At 45.1% G+C, this 22,810-nt stretch overlaps 1 protein-coding gene across 1 annotated transcript; it reads right to left on the bottom strand.

Moving 5' to 3' along the window:
- Positions 1 to 19,670: 19,670 nt before the first annotated feature.
- Positions 19,671 to 22,383, bottom strand: CCN1 (cellular communication network factor 1). Its single transcript, XM_061411395.1, has 5 exons — positions 22,301 to 22,383; positions 21,777 to 21,990; positions 21,069 to 21,425; positions 20,732 to 20,943; positions 19,671 to 20,617 (listed from the first exon to the last, which is right to left on the bottom strand). Exons 1-5 carry the CDS (start codon positions 22,361 to 22,363, stop codon positions 20,315 to 20,317), a joined length of 1,149 nt encoding a protein of 382 aa, XP_061267379.1. The 5' UTR covers positions 22,364 to 22,383; the 3' UTR covers positions 19,671 to 20,314.
- Between the last annotated feature and the right edge of the window lie 427 nt (positions 22,384 to 22,810).

Here is a 22,810-nt window from a genome sequence, read left to right on the forward strand (position 1 = left end):
TCAGCCCAAGTCCTAAATGTCTCTTCTGTGTCCCTTTTGTTTCTTCTCTGATGTTTTGATACCTATTTCCCATCCAGAAGAAGTACTTTAGTTACAACTTTGTCTTTGGCATCTGGTCAGAGGCGGACACTTGAGTTTCTTCTCTTGGCACTGCCCTTCCCCCTGTGTGCTACTTCCCAAGTCCTCCTCGGCCAGACAGTTCCAGACACCGCAGGGGGAGGTTCTCCTTTCAGGTGTAACCCATGCAGTCCTATTCCAGGAAGACTCCCTCTCTCCCCATCACTCTGTGTTTAGAAAACTCACTCTTTGCCTGTTGTAGCCACGCGTTCCGGGAAACAAACTCACTCAGAAGGACAATGCAGACAGTGGAGTGCAGTTTATTACACCGGCGGGCCCAAGGCAGAGTCTCCTCTTAGCCAAAGACCCTGACCAGCATTTGTGAAAATCTTTTATACCCTATGTGTACGTGTCTGAACCCACCACCCCAAATTCCTTGAGACTTACATAAACCAAGGAAAATACAATCCCAATAACCCCATCATTCACGTGTTAGGTGCTCATGTGCTCAAACAGTCAAACAATTAGCCAATAATCAATAAAACCGAGGTTACACTCCGATAGATACAGAAAAATTTATGGCCTGTCTGGAGGAAGGGGTGATTAGTGTATGTTTTCTCTTAGGCAGTGAGTAACCTAGATACGATCTTCAAGGTTCCCCTGTCTGGAGCGGGTCTTATCCTTCTGTTGTTGTTTTCATAGGCACTAAACACAGATTTCGGAGTCCATTGGAAAGGTGGCCGAGCATGATCAGCATGAACAGGCCTAAGATGGAGTCCAGGTCCTATGAATTCCTTCTTCATGCCAACTATGAGTAATGATATTAGTAATAAACTAGTATTTATTGAGTGTTTATTATGTATCAGGCAGCATTCTGAGTGTTTTACATGGATTAACTCATTTCATCTTTATCATGCCTCTCTACAGTGCAGATGTGCATGCTAAGTCACTCCAGTCGTGTCCAACTCTTTGAGACCCTATGGACCATAGCCTTCCAGGCTCCTGTGTCTACAGAATTCTCCAGGCAAGAATACTGGAGTGGGTTGCCATGCCCTCCTCCGGGGGATCTTTTCAACCCAGCGATTGAACCCACATCTCTTGCATTGCAGCTGGTCTCTTTACTAACTGAGCCACCAGGGAAGCCTGACTCTCTGCGGTAGGTGTAAAGAGGCTGTTGAGGAAACTGAGGCTGGAGAGGCTGGCTTCCACAGCTTTCCTTTCTACTGGGGTCTCTGCTCCGAGCCAGCCGGCAGTTCTCTGTACACATTGACAGCCCCTGCCAAAGGGGCCTGGCTCTTGGTGAATAATCCTCTCCTTGATCTCCTTCACTCCTCATCTCCTTTCACATCCTGAGCAAAAAAATGTGTCCCTGGATTCCTCCTGCCAGCTCCATCTGTGAGGCATGTGAGCCGATGTTTGAATAAGAATGACTAAAGGGGAAAGCGGTTTTATGAACTTCAGACTGTGAACTCAAGGAAGAGAGTGAGTCAGGCCTCCACATTCTTGAAATACTTTCAGGAGGCTCAGTGACTTCAGACAATAAGAACCTGAGGCCGAGCTCTCCGGACCTCCTTGGGAGGCCTCCCACGAGGAAGAATGCGAGGGCAGCCCCTGGGCACCTGGTTCCTGTACACCGTGCTGTGTGGGGTTGAAGGCCTCGGCCAGGCAGAGTAGCCCCTGACTACCAAAGGCTGCTGTGCTTCTGCCCAGGCTGTATCCTTAACCTAGAATGCCTTCCCCTAATTCCTTGTCCGCTTGTCTTCCGGGGCTCAGAGGCTGTGTCTCCTCCTTGGGCTGCTCCAGTCAGAAGCAGAGGCTCTGTGCCCTGCCTCCACAGGGCTTTGTGCCTGCTTCTCTCACCCCCAAACTCCGTGCTCCTAGAGAAACGTGCTGGCTTACACCTTACACAATACACTCCTTACACCTATTGAAGTTGGCAACAGCTCCGGGGTGGAGGGAAAATCCTGTCCTGGGAGGTGGGAGATGTGGGTTCTTGTCCCATCTCTGGCCTTGGCTATGCTGCGTAAACTCCCATTCCTGGGGAATTAAAATGATTTGTTTTATATGCATTACCATATGTAAAATGGATAGCTAATGGGAAGTTGCTATACAACACAGGGAGCTCAGCCTGGTGCTCTGTGACAGCCTAGAGGTGTGGGAGGAAGGTTCAAGAGGGAGGGGACATATGTATACTCTTAGGGATGATTCACGTTATTGTATGATAGAAATCAATACAACATTGGAAAACAATTATCCTCCAATTAAAAATAAATTTAAAAAGAAAAAGGAAAAAAGAAAAGGTTCATGAGGAAATTTTAAAGGGTGGTGGATATTTTTATTATCTTGATTGTGGTGATGGTTTCATGGGTGTATGTACATTTCTAATATGTGTAGCTTTCTATATTTCAATCATACCTAATAAAGCTATTTAATAAATACTGCAAAAAAAATAATAATTTGTTTTGATCTGCCTCTCCCACAGATGTGACCTCCCAAAGGTCAGGGATATAGACTCCCAGACACTGGTCTCAGCAAGGAGTAGCACACCTGCATTAAAATAAGTTGAAATAATCATGGATGAATCTTTCTCCTAGTCTTGTTCCTCCATCACCCCTTTCCTTGCCCACTTTAGCCCCAGAGGCCGACTGGTGCCTCCATCCACAAAAGGAGAGGATCATCCACCAAATCAAAAAAAGATGATTTTTCGTGCATGTATTGCAGGGCCAGAGTGAATCAGAGGCTGCACACGGCTGAGTTCTGGCACCACAAGGGTGAATGGTGAAGAATGACTCTCATTCCAGACGAACCTCACATTACTGCAGAAATCCTTCCCAGATCCTTGAGCAAGGAAGGAATGAAAGGTTGTACTCAAGGCCCACCTTATAGACAGAAAAGCTGAGAGCAGAATCAGTCAAGAGAATTCTCCAACAACTGCAATCACTTTCCAAAATGAGTAGTAAGTGAAGGATGGAACGAGGACACAAGACTAACTAGGCTGTGAGTTATTGGTCTGAAGGCCAAAATTTAGTGCTCCAGTCCCTAGACTCTCTGGGAAAAGTGCTTTCCATGGCCCACCCAATGTATTGGTTACAGCTATTGAAATCAGCAACAGGACCCAGTGCCAAGGAAAAAACCCTGCCCTGGAAGTAGGAGGGACTTCCCTAGTGGCTCACATGGTAAAGAATCTGCCTGCAATACAGAAGACCCAGGTTCAATCCCCAGGTCAGGAAGACTGCCTGGAGGAGGGCATTACAACCCACTCCAGTATTCTTGCCTGGAGAATCCCATGGACAGAGGAGCCTGACAGGCTATGGTCCACAAGGTTACTAAGAGTTGGACATGACTGAAGTGACTTAACATTCACAGAAGTAGGAGATGTAGCTTGTATCTCCATCTCTGGCACTGATGAAGTCAGGGACTTGGCCATGTCACATAACCCCCCACGTCACCTCACCTGTGATGTGAAGAGATTGGGCTGGTGAAGAGGTTGGCTGAGGGTCTATGGCTCCTGCCCATGTCTCCTGCTCTCCCATGTCACATACACAAGCATTTCTCCAGTGAGCAATCTGGCATTTTCCCCAGCCTCTACTTTTACAGGTAACAGGGCTGTCACCCAGTAGCCCCACCCTCCACGACAGAAAGGAGGGAGTGTGGGTAAGTACAGATACATTTTGGCACATGTTCAGCCAGGCAAATTGGATTTTTATTAGTTAAATGAGTTTAAAATTTAAAAATGAGGTTGTAGGTTACACAGGGGAGGCCCCCTTCCCCTATCCATTCTCACCTCCATTCTTGCCCATTGGCCCATCCCCACCACCCACCCCTGCCCACTGGGGGCCTCTCTGTCATTCTAGCCACCAGTGGAAGCTGCCTAAGGACACTTAGTTCTGCCATCCTAGTCAGAGCAGCCCAAGTTCACCTTGCTGCACCTGCCAGATGCCTTCTGCATTCTCCCAGGTAGTTAATGATCTTCCCCCCATGGGCAGAAGAGCCCTTTAATAATTTACCAGAGTAGATAAAGAAAAAAGCATAGTTCTCTACTTGGAGGCCAATTAGGCTGGGAATTCAGACATTAGGGATGGAGTTAAGATTGACTTCAAGTTCAGACTGAGCTTTTTTGTATAGGAGTCCTGCGTTATAGCTATGTTTATAAAGTCTTAGAACCTTCATCCAGATATTTAAACATCCCAGCTCTACTGTATGATTAGCACTTTAGGGCTCCTTCACTGCTTAGAGGAATTAGCTATGTAAAACAAAAGAAACCAAAATATTCCAGGACAAAATGAGATTGAAACATTTAAAGGACTCCAGAGAAAGAAAAGTCACTTTGCATTATCTGACTTCTTGAGTTCCTTATTAGAATTGAAAAACAACTGTATATTTCTTTGAGTCAAAAGCACAGATTCCAAGAGAGAGCAGTGTGGTTCAGTAATTAAAAACAAAACAAAACAAACAAAAAACAAACAAACAAAAAAAAAAACATTCTTTGAATTAGAGATCTAGGTTGAAATCCTGCCTTTCAACTAACTGGGAGACTTTGAGGAATTTATTGAGGTTCTCTGAATCTCACTCATCTCTAAAATGGGAGTAATTCTGTCCTTCAGATTTTTTTCATGAATTGTAAATATGTGAAGAAAAACCTGGCACACAGTAGACAATAAATGATGCATTTTCCTCATCACCTCCCTCATCATCCACAAAATTTGGATTTTGAGAAAAAAATACTCCTTCTCAAATGTGTGACAGTGACGTTTAATAAGGGTAAACATGGTAAACTGTAACACTGATGGCCCCTAATGAACCACACCTCTTGCTATCCATGACCTTGTGCAGTTCCCTCCCATCTTGTCTCTGTGATCATGTGACGTGTTCTGACCAATGAGGCATCAGTGAGTGTGCCATACTCAGAAGTTTAATAGGTACTTGCGCAGTGGGGCTTGTCTACCTGGAACACTCCCTCTCAGAAGCCAGCTCCATGGCTGTAAAGCAGCTCAGGCTAGACTATAGATGATGAGAAGCCACAAGAAGGGAAACCCTGGGGGCTGAGAGGTCACCTCAGACACCCACTTCACAGCCAGGCTCCTAATTGAATGAGGAGTTACAGGAGTAACCACCCAGCTAAACCCAGTCAACCAACAAAATTGTGACAAATGGTAAGTCATTGTTGTTTTAAGTGGCCAAATTTTGGAAGGGTTTTTTTACACAAATGTCAAGTCCTAAATTTACATTAAGAAAGGTCAACAGTACAAGGAGAATTGGCAGATGATCCTTACAGAATGTCACAAGAATTAGACCACAGGATTCCATTTAACCATAAGCACTGACATACTGCTAAGAAACTAAATGCAAGCTCAGCCTGTTTTCATGAAACAAATGAACTGGTTGATAGACCATACAGTTATTAAGTGCCTGCTAGTTACCAGGCTTTGTGTCAGGGTCTGGAGATACAAGGAATTTAAGACCCAATTCTCCTGTACCATATTTTCTCTTGGATTCTGAAATTTATGCCTGTACTAGCACTGGGGGCTGTGAAAACAAGAGAATAAGTGCTCATAGTTTAGTAGGGAAGGTAGGTATGTAAATAGAAGAAAACTTTAGGTCCCTTAAGGAAGCAGATGGACTTGCTGGAGTTAGCACTCAGGGAAGATCTAGTGGACCACCAATCTCAGGCTCCCAAAATCTAACCCACCAGTATCCCATTTTTTACAGTGACCTTGACAAACTCAAGTATACCTGAAAGCAAGTAATCAGGAAATGAAGGCCTGAAGATCAGATCACGTGAGGAATCATTGTAGCCACCATAAATTCTTCTCCATGGATAAGAGAAACAGGAAGGAAAAGACAGGCTGGCAGTATAAGTAGGGATGAAGGATGGAGCACAGACTTATTTAACACTTACATATGGAAGAGGATTAAATTCATTCTGAAAAGTGCCAGGAGGAGAAACATAAACAGGAACTAAAAGTTACAGGGAAATGAGTTTCAAATTAATATTCAGAAGAATGTCTAACACGTCTGGAGGATGAACTGCAGGATTTGGAGTGGGCACCATAGAGATTAGGGAGAACGGGCTGGGTCGCCTCCTGCCGAGCAGGTGGGGAGGGGCTTCTGACAGTAGGTGGAGCCAGGAGCTTCTAAGTCTCTCCTAAGTGTTCCACCCTAGGATTCACCCCCGAAGTTCTGTCATTCTCATCCCGACTGGCTAGCATTCTGAAGTAGACCAGCCGACATCGGCCTGCCAGTAGTGAGTGAGAGGACTGTCCACAGATGGTGCAGAGCCCAGAGATTAAGGGAATGAGAAATCAAGGCTCAAAGACCCATAGCCGCTGCCTGAATGTCTCTCACCACTCTTGAGTGGTCGTGAGAACTTGCGTTTTCCGGGAATTATTTATTATGCCCTGGAGGCGGACTCAGAGGAGCAGGTCAGGCAAATATGAGCGTGCAGATTTCGCAAGTGTGGACAGTTCAGGAAGGACGAGGGAAGAGGACTACACAAGGAGAGGAAGTCATCTGGCATTCCTGATTAGGAATTCAGCTCTGTTCCAGCACCACTGTCAGGGCACCTAACTGGCTCTCTCCTGCTCCCCTCCCCCTCCAGCCTGTGAAACTATAGGGGAGAAGACCTTTCCAGGGGTGGGGGCACCATTTCCGGTCCGTGGGTCTGGCCGCACCCATGGTACCAGGACGAGAGAGAGGACTACAGAGTCGCAGGTTCGTGGGAAACAGCACATCTGGGAGGTCGTTTCGGGTTCCCTGGGGACCTTGCAATTACGGGCCGGGTCCAGGGCCATTTTCTCCTCCCTCACCGGCTCTGGGTGAGAATAAAGGAAGGGGCTGGAGAGAACCCTCTGAACCTATCTTTCCCCGGGGCTTCTCCGGCTCCTGCACACCTGTGCCTTTTCACAGGCTGTTCTCATAGCCCTGGTTTCCCTTTCTCGTTTCTCCTTCTCTATCAAGACCCAACTTCCAGGTTCTACCCCGTGTAAGAAACCTTCCACAACTCTTTCAGGCCGAGGCAGCCTGGAATCATCCAGCAAAGCTCACTGTAACTAGTTCTACAGAGACGGTCTTGTTCGCCTCTTTCTTCCTCAGAGGAGGCGGGCACAGAACCTGGAGCATCTCAGATGCTCAGTTCAAGCGGGTGGAACGTGCGGAGTGCTCCCTTCTCCACCTGCTGGCGTGGCGCATGCTCACTGATGCTCTTTCGACGCAGGGCACATACCTGCATTATCGCTGTGGCCCATCTGGCTCAAGTTGGAATGCAGCTCTGGTCAGAGAGAACTTAATTCTAAAGTAAATGAACAAAGGAAACTGTGATTTCCATCTGTTCCCTCCACAACAGGGAAGCCCTGGCATCTGGGGGAGGGGATTGGTCAATGGGGGCCTGAGCAGACTAGGAATCCTCAAGGGAGAGAGGCCAGTCATGGCAAAAACACTTTAGGCCACTGACCCAGCACAAAGACTCTGCTGTGGGGAAACTCAATATAAGGGTGTGCCTTGCTTGTCGGGAACTCGATACACAAAAATCCAAAGTCATAAAATAGATAAATCTGGGGTGGTTATTGACTTTACAAGAGGACTCGCCAGCAATTCCTCTAAATAGCCAACTCCCACAGTCTACTTTACCTCCGATTTTATTTTCAAGAGTTTGATATTACACACCGGTTTCCAGGCAAAACATAAATAGGTCCCTGGAGAGCCTGGTGTTGCAGTGTGTCTGGCCAGAAGCTTGTTGACCGGGCCTTAAGGTGAACAGGCCTGGAGCTGCCCTAAGTGCTGGAGTAGGTGTGTTTCAGGATACCCCTCCAAGCTCTCTGAGCTGGCACTTTCCAAAGGCAGGTGTGATAGGAAAAACCAGGCTCAATCTAGACCGTCTGGCTCTGCCTGAGTAGGCTGCTCGATTGCTCAGGTGAACATGGGATTTGTATCAGCTATCCATTCATTCAGAAGTGTTTGCTACTGACTTTCTGTGTGTGACACTGTGCTAGGCACAGCAAAGCAGAGGAGATTGTAAGGCGCATCCCTATTCTCTAGGAACTCGCAGTCTAGTGGGAAAGAAGCCCTGGATTTCACTGATTCTTAAAAGTATGTTTTCACTCTTTAAGAGAGCTGAAATCACAGTGCATCTTACTGCAGGTGGTGTGGACAGTTTAATTGGCTGAGTTTTTCTCAGCGGTATGTAAAAGGGTGATGTTACCTTGCAGTCGTCAGCGTCTTAGGTGAAACAGGGCAGATGTAAGTGCTTGGTGACAGTTTAATGCCACAGAACTCCCAGTGAGATTTGATTTTGGAAGGATAAAATTGGGCCCCTGTGTGAATATACCTTATGGGTTCCTGTTGCAGAGAATGTGTGAAACAAGTTCAAAATAATATCCCTTGTCCACAGTTATCCAGGGACACTAGGCTGGAGTGGTCTTGCCCTTCCTCCATTCTGGGAGTGAGAAATGGTAGTGGCCATGCCTTGATTGATTGCCTTCTATGTGGGTCCTGAGAAAACCAAAGGAGCCAAGCAGCAGGAGCAGGTCTGGGAGGCAGCCCTTAAGGAATGAGGAAATTGGTGTTTGATCTCTGACTTCTAGATGGCAAGTCCTCTGCCAGCTGGACCTTCCAAGAGCCAGCCCTGTGCCTGGCCGATAACAAACAAGAAAATAAACAACAACTGTGTGTGTGTGGTATGCGTGCACATATAAACATATGTGTGCAGATAGACAGAAATATATGTACAGATATATGTCAAATGAATGAACTTCTGTTATGGAGGCCAAATTGTTGTTACAAAAAAAATTTCAATGTGACTGCTAGTCTTGACTTCTTGGCTCAAATTCAGAATGATTTCTTACAGTCTGTCTAATGTTACAGGGGATTTCTTCCCTATCTTTTTTTGGCTTCACCATTCCTCACCCAAAAAAACAGTGACTCCTGTTGTGGGTACTGAACCATTGCCCTGTTCTATTTATTTAAATGGCTGTGTTCCCATCTCATGCCAAGAGATCTGGTCTGTAACTTCTGAAAGGGTCAAGAGAATGTACAGCTTCTAGGCAGATGATAGTGAGAGTGATGGTGTAGGTTAAATACCTTCTTAAGAGCATGTACAGATAGCTGGAATGGTCTAGACCAAGCACATCAACATAATCAGTTCAGTTCAGTCGCTCAGTCGTGTCCGACTCTTTGCAACCCCATGAATCACAGCACGCCAGGCTTCCCTTTCCATCACCAACTCCTGAAGTTCACTCAAACTCATGTGCATCAAGTTGGTGATGCCATCCAGCCATCTCATCCTCTGTCGTCCCCTTCTCCTCTTGCCCCCAATCCCTCCCAGCATCAGAGTCTTTTCCAATGAGTCAACTCTTCGCATCAGGTGGCCAAAGTACTGGAGTTTCAGCTTTAGCATCATTCCTTCCAAAGAACACCCAGGGCTGATCTCCTTCAGAATGGACTGGTTGGATCTCCTTGCAGTCCAAGGGACTCTCAAGAGTCTTCTCCAACACCACAGTTCAAAAGCATCAATTCTTCGGCGCTCAGCCTTCTTCACAGTCCAACTCTCACATCCATACATGACCACAGGAAAAACCATAGCCTTGACCAGACGGACCTTTGTTGGCAAAGTGATGTCTCTGCTTTTGAATATGCTATCTAGGTTGGACATAACTTTCCTTCCAAGGAGTAAGCGTCTTTTCATTTCATGGCTGCAGTCACCATCTGCAGAGATTTTGGAGCCCCCAAAAATAAAGTCTGACACTGTTTCCCCATCTATTTCCCATGAAGTGGTGGGACCGGATGCCATGATCTTCATTTTCTGAATATTGAGCTTTAAGCCAACTTTTTCACTCTCCACTTTCACTTTCATCAAGAGGCTTTTGAGTTCCTCTTCACTTTCTGCCATAAGGGTGGTGTCATCTGCATATCTGAGGTTATTGATATTTCTCCTGGCAATCTTGATTCCAGCTTGTGCTTCTTCCAGCCCAATATTTCTCAGGATGCACTCTGCATAAAAGTTAAATAAGCAGGGTGACAATATACAGCCTTGACGTACTCCTTTTCCTATTTGGATCCAGTCTGTCGTTCCAGTTCTAACTGTTGCTTCCTGACCTGCATACAGATTTCTCAAGAGGCATAATAGCACAGTCCAAACCCTCTAACTTGGTTATCATTGATGTAGCCCAGAAAGTCTATGAGGGACTTTATAGTTCTTGCACATACAGAACATGAAGACACTTGACTTTCATTACGTCTTTTCTTGACATTCACTTTGACTGTGAGTGCAATTATGAGAGTTCTGGAAAAATAGATGAGGTTTCAGAAGCCGGCATGGAGTTGCCCGTGGCCTTTTGTTTACATGTCACACTGTAGGCTTTAAGATCCTGGATGAGAAAGCTGTGTGCAGCTAGCAGGAAGCATCACTTGAGGAGGAACTGGAAGGCATTAATGGGCTGGCCTCCTGTGAGATTCTGACTGTGGCACAAAAACAAGAGGGTGGCAGCGACCGAGTCATCCAGGCCACTTCTCTCTGGGCTTTTTGCCTTCGCACCTGGGTCCAAGTAGTCGCAAGGGCCTCCTCGGGTGACCTACCAGTGGGTCAGGCCTAGACTGGATCCTGTCTGGGATCGACCTGTCATATTGAGGCTGTCATGTGGGAGAAGCAGATTGATTTTCAGCCTGTATCTGGTGGTGCCAATGCTACTTCGCTACTTCACCCTCTGCAGGATGGCAGCTCTTCTTACTGTGGTGGTGGGGAATTTCCAAAGGTAATTCCCCTAGAAGGGTCCTGCCTGTCCCCATCACCAGGTCAGGTCTTCTGTAGGTCCCTGCTGAAGGCTGCTTTTCTTCTTATCCATTGTAAAAACCAAGATGCAAAATACTTTGCTGGCTTTGATAGAAATCCCAGGCTTCAAATACTTCTCCCCCCTGCCCCCCACCAGTTTTGGAAGTAATTCCAAGTAGCAAACTCCTGTTCATGCTTCAAGACCCAGTTCAGATATTTTGTCCTCTGTGCGGTTTCCTCTGACTACCCTTTGTACTCTCACAGTCCTAGGTTCTCCAATGCTGTTCCTATGCACCAGAATTATTTGTATACCTTGCTACCTGTGCTAGATACAACATCCTTGTGGCCAGGGACAATGTCTCACTATTTCATCTGTTACCCATGTCTTGATATGTGGCCTGTCAAATACTACATACTCAGTAAATGTTTGTTAAATGAATGGACTTATTATATTTCTGTCAAATATTTGTTTGTTGGTTCATTCACTCATTTTTAGGAGTACTTTCTTCTCCTTTGGATATGGTTATCTTTGTGTTATTTATAAAATCAATAGGCCTCAAAAAGGGCCAAGTGTAAAATCATCAGTTGGATGATTTTGAGCTTCGCTGATGGCTCAGTGGTAAAGAATCTTCCTCCAATGCAGGAAATGTGGTTTCGATCCCTGGGTTGGGAAGGAGGAGAGCATGGCATCCACTCCAGTATTCTTGCCTGGAAAATCCCATGGACAGAGGAGCCTGGCGGGCTACAGTCCATGGTGTTACAAAAGAGTCAATTACAACTTAGTGGCTAAACAACAACAAGGATGATTTTAGCTATAACAGTTGGTTTAATAAAAAATAGCTTGAACAATAGGAGATTTCTTATCACACTAAACAAGAGGTATGGATGTCAGAGGGGCTGAAGGTCGGGTGACTCGACAGCTCAGTGGTCTCTTTAGAGACCCAGGGGCCTCCTACGTTCTGTTCTGCTGTCTTCCGTGTGTCAGTGACACTTCTCCCTGAGCTCAAGAGAGGTGATGTCCAGCAAAGAAGAAAAGCTCTCCTCTTCTAGTTTCTTTTTATTATCAGAGAAATCCTTTCTCAGAAGATCCCCCATCACCCTCCTCCAGGATATATTTTCTGGAATATCATTGATCAGGATTAAATCATAGCCCATCATGGATAAGGAAATGAGACCATTATGGTGGCTGAAGCCAGTCCTGATGCAACCCTTGGGGTTAGGGAGAGACAGGGGACTCCTTCCCTGAACGTATGGAAGGCCAAACACCTGAACAAAACCGGGGCTCTGCTAGCAAGGAGTCAAGGATATGAAGGGTGTCTGTGAGGTGCGTATCTAACGGTGTCCCCACGCCAAGTACTTGAATAAACTGTGGCACATCAATAAAAGAGTGAAAGTCTATGAACCCACTACAGTGGCTGAAGGAGAACTACACGCAACAACATGAAATGACTTTCAAGATATAAGAACTGTAAAGCTCTGTGTATAGTCTAATCTTTTTGTTCATAATAATAATAATAATGAATAACAGGTTAGGCACATCCCAAACCTATAATTCCATGTAATATGCCCATAAAAGAGGCTGGATGTGGGGACCTGTGTGAAGGGGAGGGTTTCCTTAGAGACCTTCATTTTTGACATTCTGTATTTCTTATAATATTGAATTTGTATGAGTATGCCTTCTTTTGTTAAGGGGGAAAAAAAGCCAAATATTAAAAAGAGCACTTTAAAAGGCCAAGTATCATTTTGAATGCAAGAAGTCAATTAAAGACACGGGCTCCTTTCCAAGAGTAAACTAATTTGGAACGTGGGCGGGACTGCTCCGAAAGTTTTGCTCATGAGCCCAGAATTTAAACTCTTTCCATGAATGAGCAACTTTTTTTTTTTTTTCAAGTTAGCCAATCTCCTTCACAGAAGATACACATTTTTACAGTGTTGAATCATTCTCTATTTGCTGGAGAAGGGCATCATCCTTGCTCTAGGATGCTGAGGATGCTGACTCGCCTATAGGAAATCCATTAGCGAAAGTCGTCCCAGGAGCCACACTGATACCAAGAGCCAGGCAAATGTCCCTGTAACCCAAGTGCTTTCCTGTACCCCAAATGACTCTGTCAGGGATAAGCTCAGAGAATAAATCCTGGGGTCCGCCTTCCGCTCTGCTACTAACTGTAACTACTCAGTTCAATTTCTCTGAAGTTCATTGAACACCTCTGAAAAATGAGTAATATTTATGTGACAGTACTTGAAGGAAACATTTTTGAATCATTAAAAAAGATTTCTAGAACAAACCTCCTGACTACCTGGAATGACTCTCCTGGGAAGGCTCTTTGGTTACTATAAAAATAGATGGTTAAATTCAACAGAGGTTCAGGATGCAGTGTATATCTTTGATCAACTTATCTGGTGTCAGTTGAAAAATGTGACATGATATTGTAAATGGAATAGGTACAACTTCTCCACAAAAATACACAGTCTGGAATGGTAGAGGAAGGTAGGGAATGGGGGCTTATTTACAGCCCCACATATTTGAAATTAATGAAGTGGTCTCTATTTTATCCTGGGCTTATAATGCAGAGTTTCCACGCCTAAAATCTTTTTTTGAAGCACTTTCATAGTAAAAGTGGTGCTCTGATTGTGCCTTTTTTAGAAAGATCCTGGATTTTTAAAGATCATCTCTGCCTGCCCTTCAGTTCCACCAACCGCAGGAATACATATATATCTCTTCTCCATCCATCTCTGGTGAATGCAGCATACCTACTCTAAGAGGGGAGGCTGCAGCTCAGCTCCCACCCTGTGCAAACTAACTTGTAGAAACTGTGGCCTACTGTTACCAGATCTATGAATTTTTCAAAAGAATTCAGAAATATGGAAATATGAAAAAATTCTCAATTTTCAAATATTGGCAGCAAATCCCAGTTTTTATAAACTCTCTGCAGGCTGAACAAAACATATTTATTGTCCAATCCTATTTAAGTCACCAGCCTAGGACCTCTGGGCTTCCCAAGTGGCACTAGTGGTAAAGAACTCACCTGCCAATTGCAGGAGACACGGGTTCAGTCCCTGGGTTGGGAAGATCCCCTGGAGGAGAGCATGGCAACCGACTGCAATACTCCTGCCTGAAGAATCCCACGGACAGAGGAACCTGGCAGGCTACAGTCCATAGGGTCACGAAGAGTCGGACACAACTGAAGCGACTTAGCACACATGTGCTTAGGACCTCTGCTATGAGGCAAGGCAGGACAAACTTGCTTTCTCTTCTTCATGAAGATCTGGAGGTTTGGGAAGCTCTCAAACTCCTTTCAATCTATTCTTAGTTGGCACTCATTCCTTGACAAAACTCTTTAAAGAATTTAAAATCTGATGGGAATGGTTAAATAGCCACTCACGATGTGGTGGTGTTGCTACCATGGATTTGCCTGACGAGCCAATGGAGGGAGCACTTGTTTTCTTTCTGGTAGTGTGTCCAAGTAAGGGACTGTGTTTTACCACATTTATGAGGGTTTGGAGAAGAATTTTCTCCAGAGCTTTTATGAGACTCCTACATCCATTTCAGTTGAGGTGGATCCTGCTGGCTCGATATGGAACTTGGGGTTAGTGTTCTAGAAATCTTCTTTTTTTTTTTCATTTTATTTTTTCTAATTTTAATTGGATAGAAATCTTCTTGAGGTGCCCCATACCTTTGGTCAATGAAAAGTCAATGCTGGCGCCCCTCCCCCATACATACCCAAGCACAGTGTCCGGCCTAGAGGAATTGTAGGCATATCTGGCAACAATTTTGCTTTTTCTGACTGCTAAAATGCATTCCATTTTAGAGAGAAGACATTAGTTTCTTCTTCTCAAAAGGTTTTACAACACAAGTACGGTGATGGTTAATTTTATGTGTTAACTTGGCTAGACTATGATGCTGGTTTGTTGGGTTGAACAAAAGTCTAGATGTTACCCTGATGGTATTTTATAGATACAATTAACATTTAAAACAGTCAGCTTTGCTGTAGACTACTTTAGACTGGGTCTAGGTGGGGAGGGAAGGTCAATGAAAATGTAGCTTTGATGCTGAGACCTGCATGACAGGAAGAAGTTCAGATCAGGGAGCAGGGCGTTTGGGGCAGAGAAACACAGCTAGTGCAAAGGTCCTGAGGAGGAACTTACATGGCTTATTTCAGAAAGGAAGGGGCAAGTGGAGCACCATAAACTCCACTTACAGTGAGTAAATGAAAGAAGTAGGCAGGTTACCAGGAGCTGTGTGCCAAGTAAGGAGTTGAATCTTATTCCAAGAGCAATGGGACCTGTTTCTGATTTACACTTTTAAAGAATGACTCCAGCTCGTCTAAGGAAAATGGATCACCAATGGTCAAGATTGGAAACCAGTGATGTTGCAGTTAACTTGCCATGTAACAAACAACACTCAAAACTTAGGGCCTTAAATAATCATATTGGTTTGTTCATTATTTTATGTGTCAAGAATTCTGGGAAGGATTCAACAGGCAGCTCATCTCTAATTTATTAGACATCAGCTTTTGAGGCAGTTGGGGCTGGAGGGTCCATTTCCAAGATGGTGTCTTCATATACATGTGGTACCCAAGGACTCCCTGATCTTCCTCTCTCTCCACATGGCATCTCATCCTCTCAAGCCTATCCCTGTGGCATGGGCTTATCAATCTTCTAGTCTCAGTGTACTTATAATTCTTTTATGGTAGCTCGTTTTTGAAGAGAAAGGAAATAGGAGCACCTAGCCAGTGCACCATTTGGAACTAGCACCATATCACATGACTTTTTAGATATTCATTGGTCAAGGCAGTCAAAGAGCCCACCCAGCTCCAAGAGGGTGGAGAAGTAGACCCCATCTATTTTGGAGAGCAATGGGGTCACGCTGCTAAAGGGCATGTGGGTTGGAAGACATGGTTGCAGCCACCTTTGAAAAATACTGCGTGCCACAAGTGAAGGAGCCATTCCAGTAATTCAGGCAAGAGGTGATGGTGTCTTAGATTTAGATGTTTGCACTAGACTAAGAAAGAGGTGGATTCAAAATAAACAAGCAGAATACATGAGAACTGTAAAGTACTAACAAATGTGCTTGAGTACTTGTTTAATTGAATTGCACCTTATTAGATTATGTGGTAAGTGTTTCCCACCAGCAATAAAGTTAAAAGTAAGTCTGTTCTATTCTTAGGACACATGCATCACTGTCATGCATCACAATGTGCTTTGTCTCAAAGAATAAGCTTTTTAGGGCAGGAATTTTAAAAGGTCCAGATATTGGGGCTATATAGAGAGAGGGAAAAATAAGGACCTATAACCTACAAGGTCCAGGGACAGCCACATCCTATAACCAGGAGGGCTTTAGAAACTAAAGAGGGCCTTATATTTTCAAAGGCTTCATGGAGATGAGTGCTTTTGTCCACAGACAAACGTGAACAGGTTTTGCTTCATACATTCAGTTGCTTGATGAGGCAAAGCTTTAAAGGTATGGCAGTCAATGTATTAAAGAGAATATATGAAAAAAAATTTTTTTGTGACAAAAATGTGAGAAGTTCCATTTTAAAACAGGAGAGAAGAATCCAGAAACTCACCCAGGCTTACCCAGTAAATTAATGGCAGAGCTAGTATAAAAGACATGTCTACCAATTTCTAGTCTGGGATTCTTTCTACAATATCATCTGCCATTCTGCCCAAAACACAGCTTTATTCTGTACTGTGGTCCCACTGGACCCTTGCTATTATTGCTCAAGTGACTTTCAAATAGTGTCAGAAGGCAGGAGAAGAGGTTGTGAACATATCAAATCTGGTCACTGTACTAGTAAAATAACTAAAATATACTTTGCTAATTTTGATTCAGTTGCATCTCTTTATGGAGTGGACAGCACATGTGCTTATGTGAGAATCATCACCATGAGACTACTTACTGTGCTACTTTGTCATTCAATCACTAAGTCATGTCCGACTCTGTGACCCCATGGACTGACTGCAGCATGCTAGGCTTCCTGTCCTTCATCATCTCCTGGAGTTTGCTCAAATTCATGTCCATTGAGTTGGTGATGCTATCTAACCATCTCATCCTCTGCCACCTTCTCCTCCTTTTGCCTGCTAAATGTCCCAAAGAATATTTCTTGAGTGAAGTCGCTCAGTCGTGTCCAACTCTTTGCGACCCCATGGACTGTAGCCCATCAGGCTCCTCCATCCATGGAATTTTCTAGGCAAGAGTACTAGAGTGGATTGCCATTTCCTTCTCCAGGGGATCTTCCCAACCCAGGGCTTGAACCCAGGTCTCCCGCATTGCCGGCAGACACTTTACTGTCTGAGCCACCATTCTTTGGGACATTTTTTTAGAAATATAAAATGTCTCAAAGAATATTTCTTAAGATTCACTAAATTCCTAGGATTCTGGGATCACTTTATAACTCTCAAGGCTTACATCTCTATCAAAAACAAAACAAGAAAACAGCTCAAGAACATCAGAATCTTTTAGATTGGAAAGTGGTTACAACATAAGATCTTTACCACGTGTGGTGGTGGTTTACTCGACCCCATGGGCTATAGCTTGCCAGGCTCCTCTGTCCATAGAATTCTCCAGGCCAGAATACTAGAGTGGGTTGCCATTTCTTCTCCAGAGGATCTTCCTGACCCAAGGATTGAACCTGGGTCTCCTGAACTGCAGGCAGTTTCTTTACCAACTGAGCTACCAGGGAAGCCCATGTGTAGAGGGTACAAATATGTTCTATTTCACATTTGCAATGCATGGTTTTTTATTTTGTTTTCTCAATATTTGAAGTAGGCAGTGTTCCATTTTAGACCTAGATAAAACTGATATGTTCTAAATTGCATAATTTCATTCTCAATTACTTTTAATGTCTTCACTCTCACTCATTTTCTATTGCCAAATCAAATATTTTGTGTCTATTGGTGTTTTTTAAAATTAATTAAGTACTCATTGAATCAGCATTTGTGTATCATTTAGTGTATTTCTTATGATAAGTTTAATGATCAAAGATCTAGTATTTTCCCATGCTAGATATGTTTCACATTTGAACTTCAATGGACAAATACTTGGCTTCCCTGGCTGCTCAGATGGTAAAGAATCTGGCTGCTGGAGACCTGGGTTCCATCCCTGGGTTGGGAAGACCCCCTGGAGGAGAGCATGGCAGCCCACTCTAGTATTCTTGCCTAGGGAATCCCCATGGATAGCGGAGCCTGGAGGGCTACAGTCCATGGAGTTGCAGAGAATCAGACATGACTGAGCAACTAAGCACAGCACAGGACAAATATTACCTCTCTACATACATAAAGGGTCTATAAAATATTGCTCCTTGATCTTCATGTAAGAAGCAATTTGCTGGGCTCTAATATTGGAAGATAATACCAGGATTGGTGCCTGGGAATGCATAAATTTTGCCTAAAGGTTCAGATGTCTGTTTAACAATATTGCACCAAAAATCCTCACAACTTTATTATGTTTTACGTGTTCTGTTGCACTGACAAGTTTAACTGCATCCAAGACTGAGCCAGGTGGTGTTCAAATTTCCAAATACCTTAAAATTTGAATGCCTCAGGCAAGAAAACCTGACCACTCAGTAGGCAAAATTTATATTTAAGGCAAGACATTGTCAGAGTCAAAAGAGTGAAGGCCTTTGTCCACAGATTTTGCTATCACATTTACTTGAAAAGTTATGAATTTCAGTAAGGCTTTAAAACAGGTGCTCAGGCAGTGTTTTTCTGTAGATCTTAATGGAGCATCAATATTAAACTATTTTGAAAACTCACAAGATCCCAGAAGCGGCTCCTCTTTTAAAGCACCTTCTCTTGTTGCCTAAAGATTCAAGTACTCTCTTAACTAAGTGAAGACCGAAATATTTCACTATGGATTTGAACAGGAGCCAAGAAGCTGAGATGAAAGGGAAACTTCTCTCTATAAAACATTTATTGTCAGTGCTTTCTTCAGATGTGATTCTTCTAAAACTAGCTACCAGCATTTTCCCAAACATTGACGCAGCCTTCTCAACCTCTCCTAGACCTACAATTCGGGTCCTTTTAGGAATGCACTGCATCTAGCCTCTGACCCTCTGGATAGCCAGTTCTATCTAACTGCTCCCTCCTGCCTCAATATATTGTATATTATAAAAAGGAAAGGGGGTGGGGTAGCATGGTCCTCACACTATTGGAAAAGTACTTGAAATTCCTTGCATTCCTTTGCATTTAACAGCATGTTTACCTAATCATCGGCTTATTAGGATTAACACAAGTCAATGTTCAAATTCATTTAATGAAAACAAACTGACTTCTGTGGATTGTAAGATTTTTTTCTCTGATCCCGATCACGGGTGAATTTTTGAGTCATTCTCCCAGGTTTGAGGAATGATACTAGAAAAATATGAACAGGTGACTTGATAACACATCATCCAACCATATTTAAATCTTGCCCGTGGATTTAGACGTGGGCAGCCTGAGTTATGGACTGTTTTCATTAAAGTTTCTCTCCTCTCTAAAGGATGTGCACAGTTACCTAGTGATTAAACAGCTTGGGTGATGGAGACCCTTAGGCTTTGAATTCTTATGAAAATAAAGCATTATTATTTAAATCACAAACTTAACTTCAGATTCCTTCTTATGCTTTGTACAAGGGCTGGGGTTCAATGTGTTTTTAAAACAGATTACTTTCAATGCCAAGGTTTTTCTCTACTGAATTTACAAAAGCAATCATTGTTAGATTTTTTAAGTTAGTTCCCTGCTCTGTCCCAAGCACTAGAACAGTTCCTGGCTCACTCAGTAAATCTTGTTTCAGTGATTGAATGCATAAGCTGGATTGTCCCCAATGGCTTTGAACATTCTCTAAAAATACTGAATGCCATACACTCAGGTATTAGGTAAATATTTCTTTATTAAATGATTAATTCCATAAATAAATTCTTTTCACTGAATATAAAATTAAAATCATTTACAAATTATTCCAGTATTACATTTCCCCTCCCTCCCTAAAAGCTACATTTTGATAAATAAAAACATTCAGTCTTAAAACACCTGATTTCTGTTTGCAATTTAGAGTGCAGATAGCTGCCTCTCATGGACACTCACAGAGTGTCACCTTCAGAAAGGGACGGACCCCCTTCCCATTTACTTCTGTCAAAGGATGAAGGTTTCAACTGTCCAACTAATCTTAATTACCTTTTACAACTGTAAAACCGAAAGGAAAAAAGCCTAGAGAAAAATATGCTTACCAAATAATTTACAAACAGAAAACAGAACGTCAACACCACAAGCTCCAAAATGAAGCGGTAACGTGTGCTCCAATACTATGAAGCGAAGTATTCTCCAATCGCAGCTGCATTAGTGTCCATGTGCACCAGCACACCTGGCAGTTTCCAAATACCTCACTACTACTCAAGAATGAGCAATGCCTCCCTTCTACCATAAGTCCCTTGACCCCGCCGCCCCCACCCATGCCTCTGTGATTCTGACACTCTCTCCCCACTTTGTCCACCCTTATGCTGGAAACCCGAGTTGCATTTAGTCCCTAAACTTGTGGATGTCATTGAACAGCCTGTAGAAGGGGAAGGCGGCCTCGTTGGCATGCGGGCAGTTGTAGTTGCATCTGCAGGACTGTATCATCATGACGTTCTTGGAAAACATTTCACCGTCTTCGCAGCGGAACCGCATCTTCACAGTCCTGGTCTGCTGAGGCGTGCAGCAGCGGCCGTCCACGCAGGAACCGCAGTACTTGGGCCGGTATTTCTTCACACTCGAACACCCAGCGTAAGTAAAGTGAACCGGTTCGGGGGACTTCTTGGTCTTGCTGCATTTCTTGCCCTTCTGTAAGAAAAGAGAAGGGAAGTTAGTGTTTTCTCTTTCTTGGAAGAGAAGGTCCCTTCTCACCCAGTCTACACCCAGGGGACCAGTCTACAGCACAGCACCGCAGGCACTTACTTTCAGGCTGCTGTACACCGGCTGTCCACAAGGCCGCACTTCACAGATCCGGGTTTCTTTCACCAGGCGGCATTCAGGGTTGTCATTGGTAACGCGTGTGGAGATACCAGTTCCACAAGTCTTTGAGCACTGGGACCATGAAGTTGTTTGGACGATACATTTCTGGCCGTGTGAAGAAGGGTTGTAAAGAATGCGAGGTTCCATTCCAAAAACTAGACAGACAAACAAGAGGGAAGAGTTCTCAGAGACATAGGGACACAAACAAATTCAAGTTCTCATTTCTCTAAAGCTTCAGACTAGGCATAGGGTTCAGTGCAAGGTCGCAGTCTTAACTTACCGGGGAGCCGCTTCAAGAAGCCGCTTTTTCCTACTGCAATTAATTCATTGTTTCTCGTTAACTCCACCTCCGAGTCATCGAAGGCCAGCTCCTTGCCCTGGAGGCCCTCCCCGTCGTCCATAGGGTCCTTGGCACTGTCGTCGTCGCAGACCCACTCCTCACAGCACTGCCCGGTAACTTTGACCAGCCGGAGGTTGGGGCAGCCCAAGTTGGGGAGAGAGAGTTCTTGGGGGCACAGAGGAATGCAGCCCACGGCGCCGTCGATACATGTGCACTGATGTTTACAGTTGGGCTGGAAACTTTCCCCATTCTGGTAGATTCTGGAGTTATATTCACAGGGTCTGCCCTCCGACTGAGCTGCAAAGAGCACCGAAAAAGAAAGGAAGGGGTGGATAAAGGTAAGATTCCGAACTACGGCCTGAAACTCATACATATTTTCTGCTGCTTAATTCAATTTATGGTAAAGTTTCCTACAATTCCCCGGAGACTCCAGGCCAGAACAATAAGTTAGTCAGGAATCACTTTTCCGTATGCGCTTTTCGTTGGGCCCAGACACACTGAATTGCATTCCAGACTGCTGAAATCATGTGCCTTTCTGCCAAGCTACCAACAACAAAGCATCACCATACATGGTCTCAAAATTACTAAACTTCTGGACTTCGGGGACTATTCTTTTTTTTAAAAGGGGCCAAACCGCAAGCCTCTTACCTCTGCAGATCCCCTTCAGAGCGGTGGAGTTGGCGCCGAAGTTGCATTCCAGCCCCTTGGTGTGGTCGCAGGGCTGCGTTTTGCTGCAGTCCTCGTTGAGCTGCTTGGCGCAGACCTTACAGCAGCCGCAGGCGTCCCGGACCAGCCCGACTCCCGGGGCGCACTTGGGAGCCTCCAGGGGGCAGTGGCAGGCGGTGGGGCAGGTGGAGAGAGCCTGGAAGGGGGTGAGGAAACGCGTGAGGCTCCGCGGGGTACGCAGGAGAGGCGCCCCAGGAAGGGACGAGGGTGTCTGACCCGGGCGGCAGGAGACGAGGGCTTCTGATCCCGTCCAGCCCGGCCGTCCTGGGCAGCGGCGAACGCCAGGAGGCCCCCGGCAGGTCTTCAGGGCGGGATTAAAGAAAGAGCTATCCCGAAACACCCCCAACCCCCGAACTTTGGAGTCTAGCTTTTCCAACCGCGGGTCGTCCGGGGAAAGGGGAAGGGGCTGTGAGAACGGAAAGGGAAGCGGTGGCCTAAGAACTCACCAGCCTGGCCAAGTGGAGAAGGGTGACGGCGAGGGCGAGCGTCCTGGCGGTGCGGGAGCTCATCGTGGCGCGCAGGAGTGGTCCCGGCTAGCGCGGAGGCAAAGACGCCAACACACCAGAGCGCAGCGGACGAGCCGGTGCGGCTGGGGTAGTGGGCCGGGCGGCGGGGAGGCGAGGGCCGGGGCGGCGAGCGGTTTGCGGGCGTCCTTCTTCCGAGGTCCTGGCCGAGGAGTAGCGGAGGACGCGGGTGCTGCTCGGGGGCGCTCTCGCTCGCGGTCTGCCCCAGCGCCCAGAGCCCGCCTTTTATACCGGCCGGTCGCGGCGCCGCGTGTTTCAGTGACGTCGGCTCTGTCTGTGCGTTCCAGAATTCTCAAACATCTCAGGAATGCTGGTTGGCGCGGGCTCCTGCCAAGCGCCTCCCCTGGCTCCGTTGCACTTTTTTTTTTTTTTTGTCCTGGACCCGTCAAGAAAACAATCTTCCTTTTTTTCCACTTTAAATAACGACTTCTA

Source organism: Bos javanicus, chromosome 3 (genome assembly GCF_032452875.1).
Source record: "Bos javanicus breed banteng chromosome 3, ARS-OSU_banteng_1.0, whole genome shotgun sequence".
NCBI classification, from domain to species: domain Eukaryota; kingdom Metazoa; phylum Chordata; class Mammalia; order Artiodactyla; family Bovidae; genus Bos; species Bos javanicus.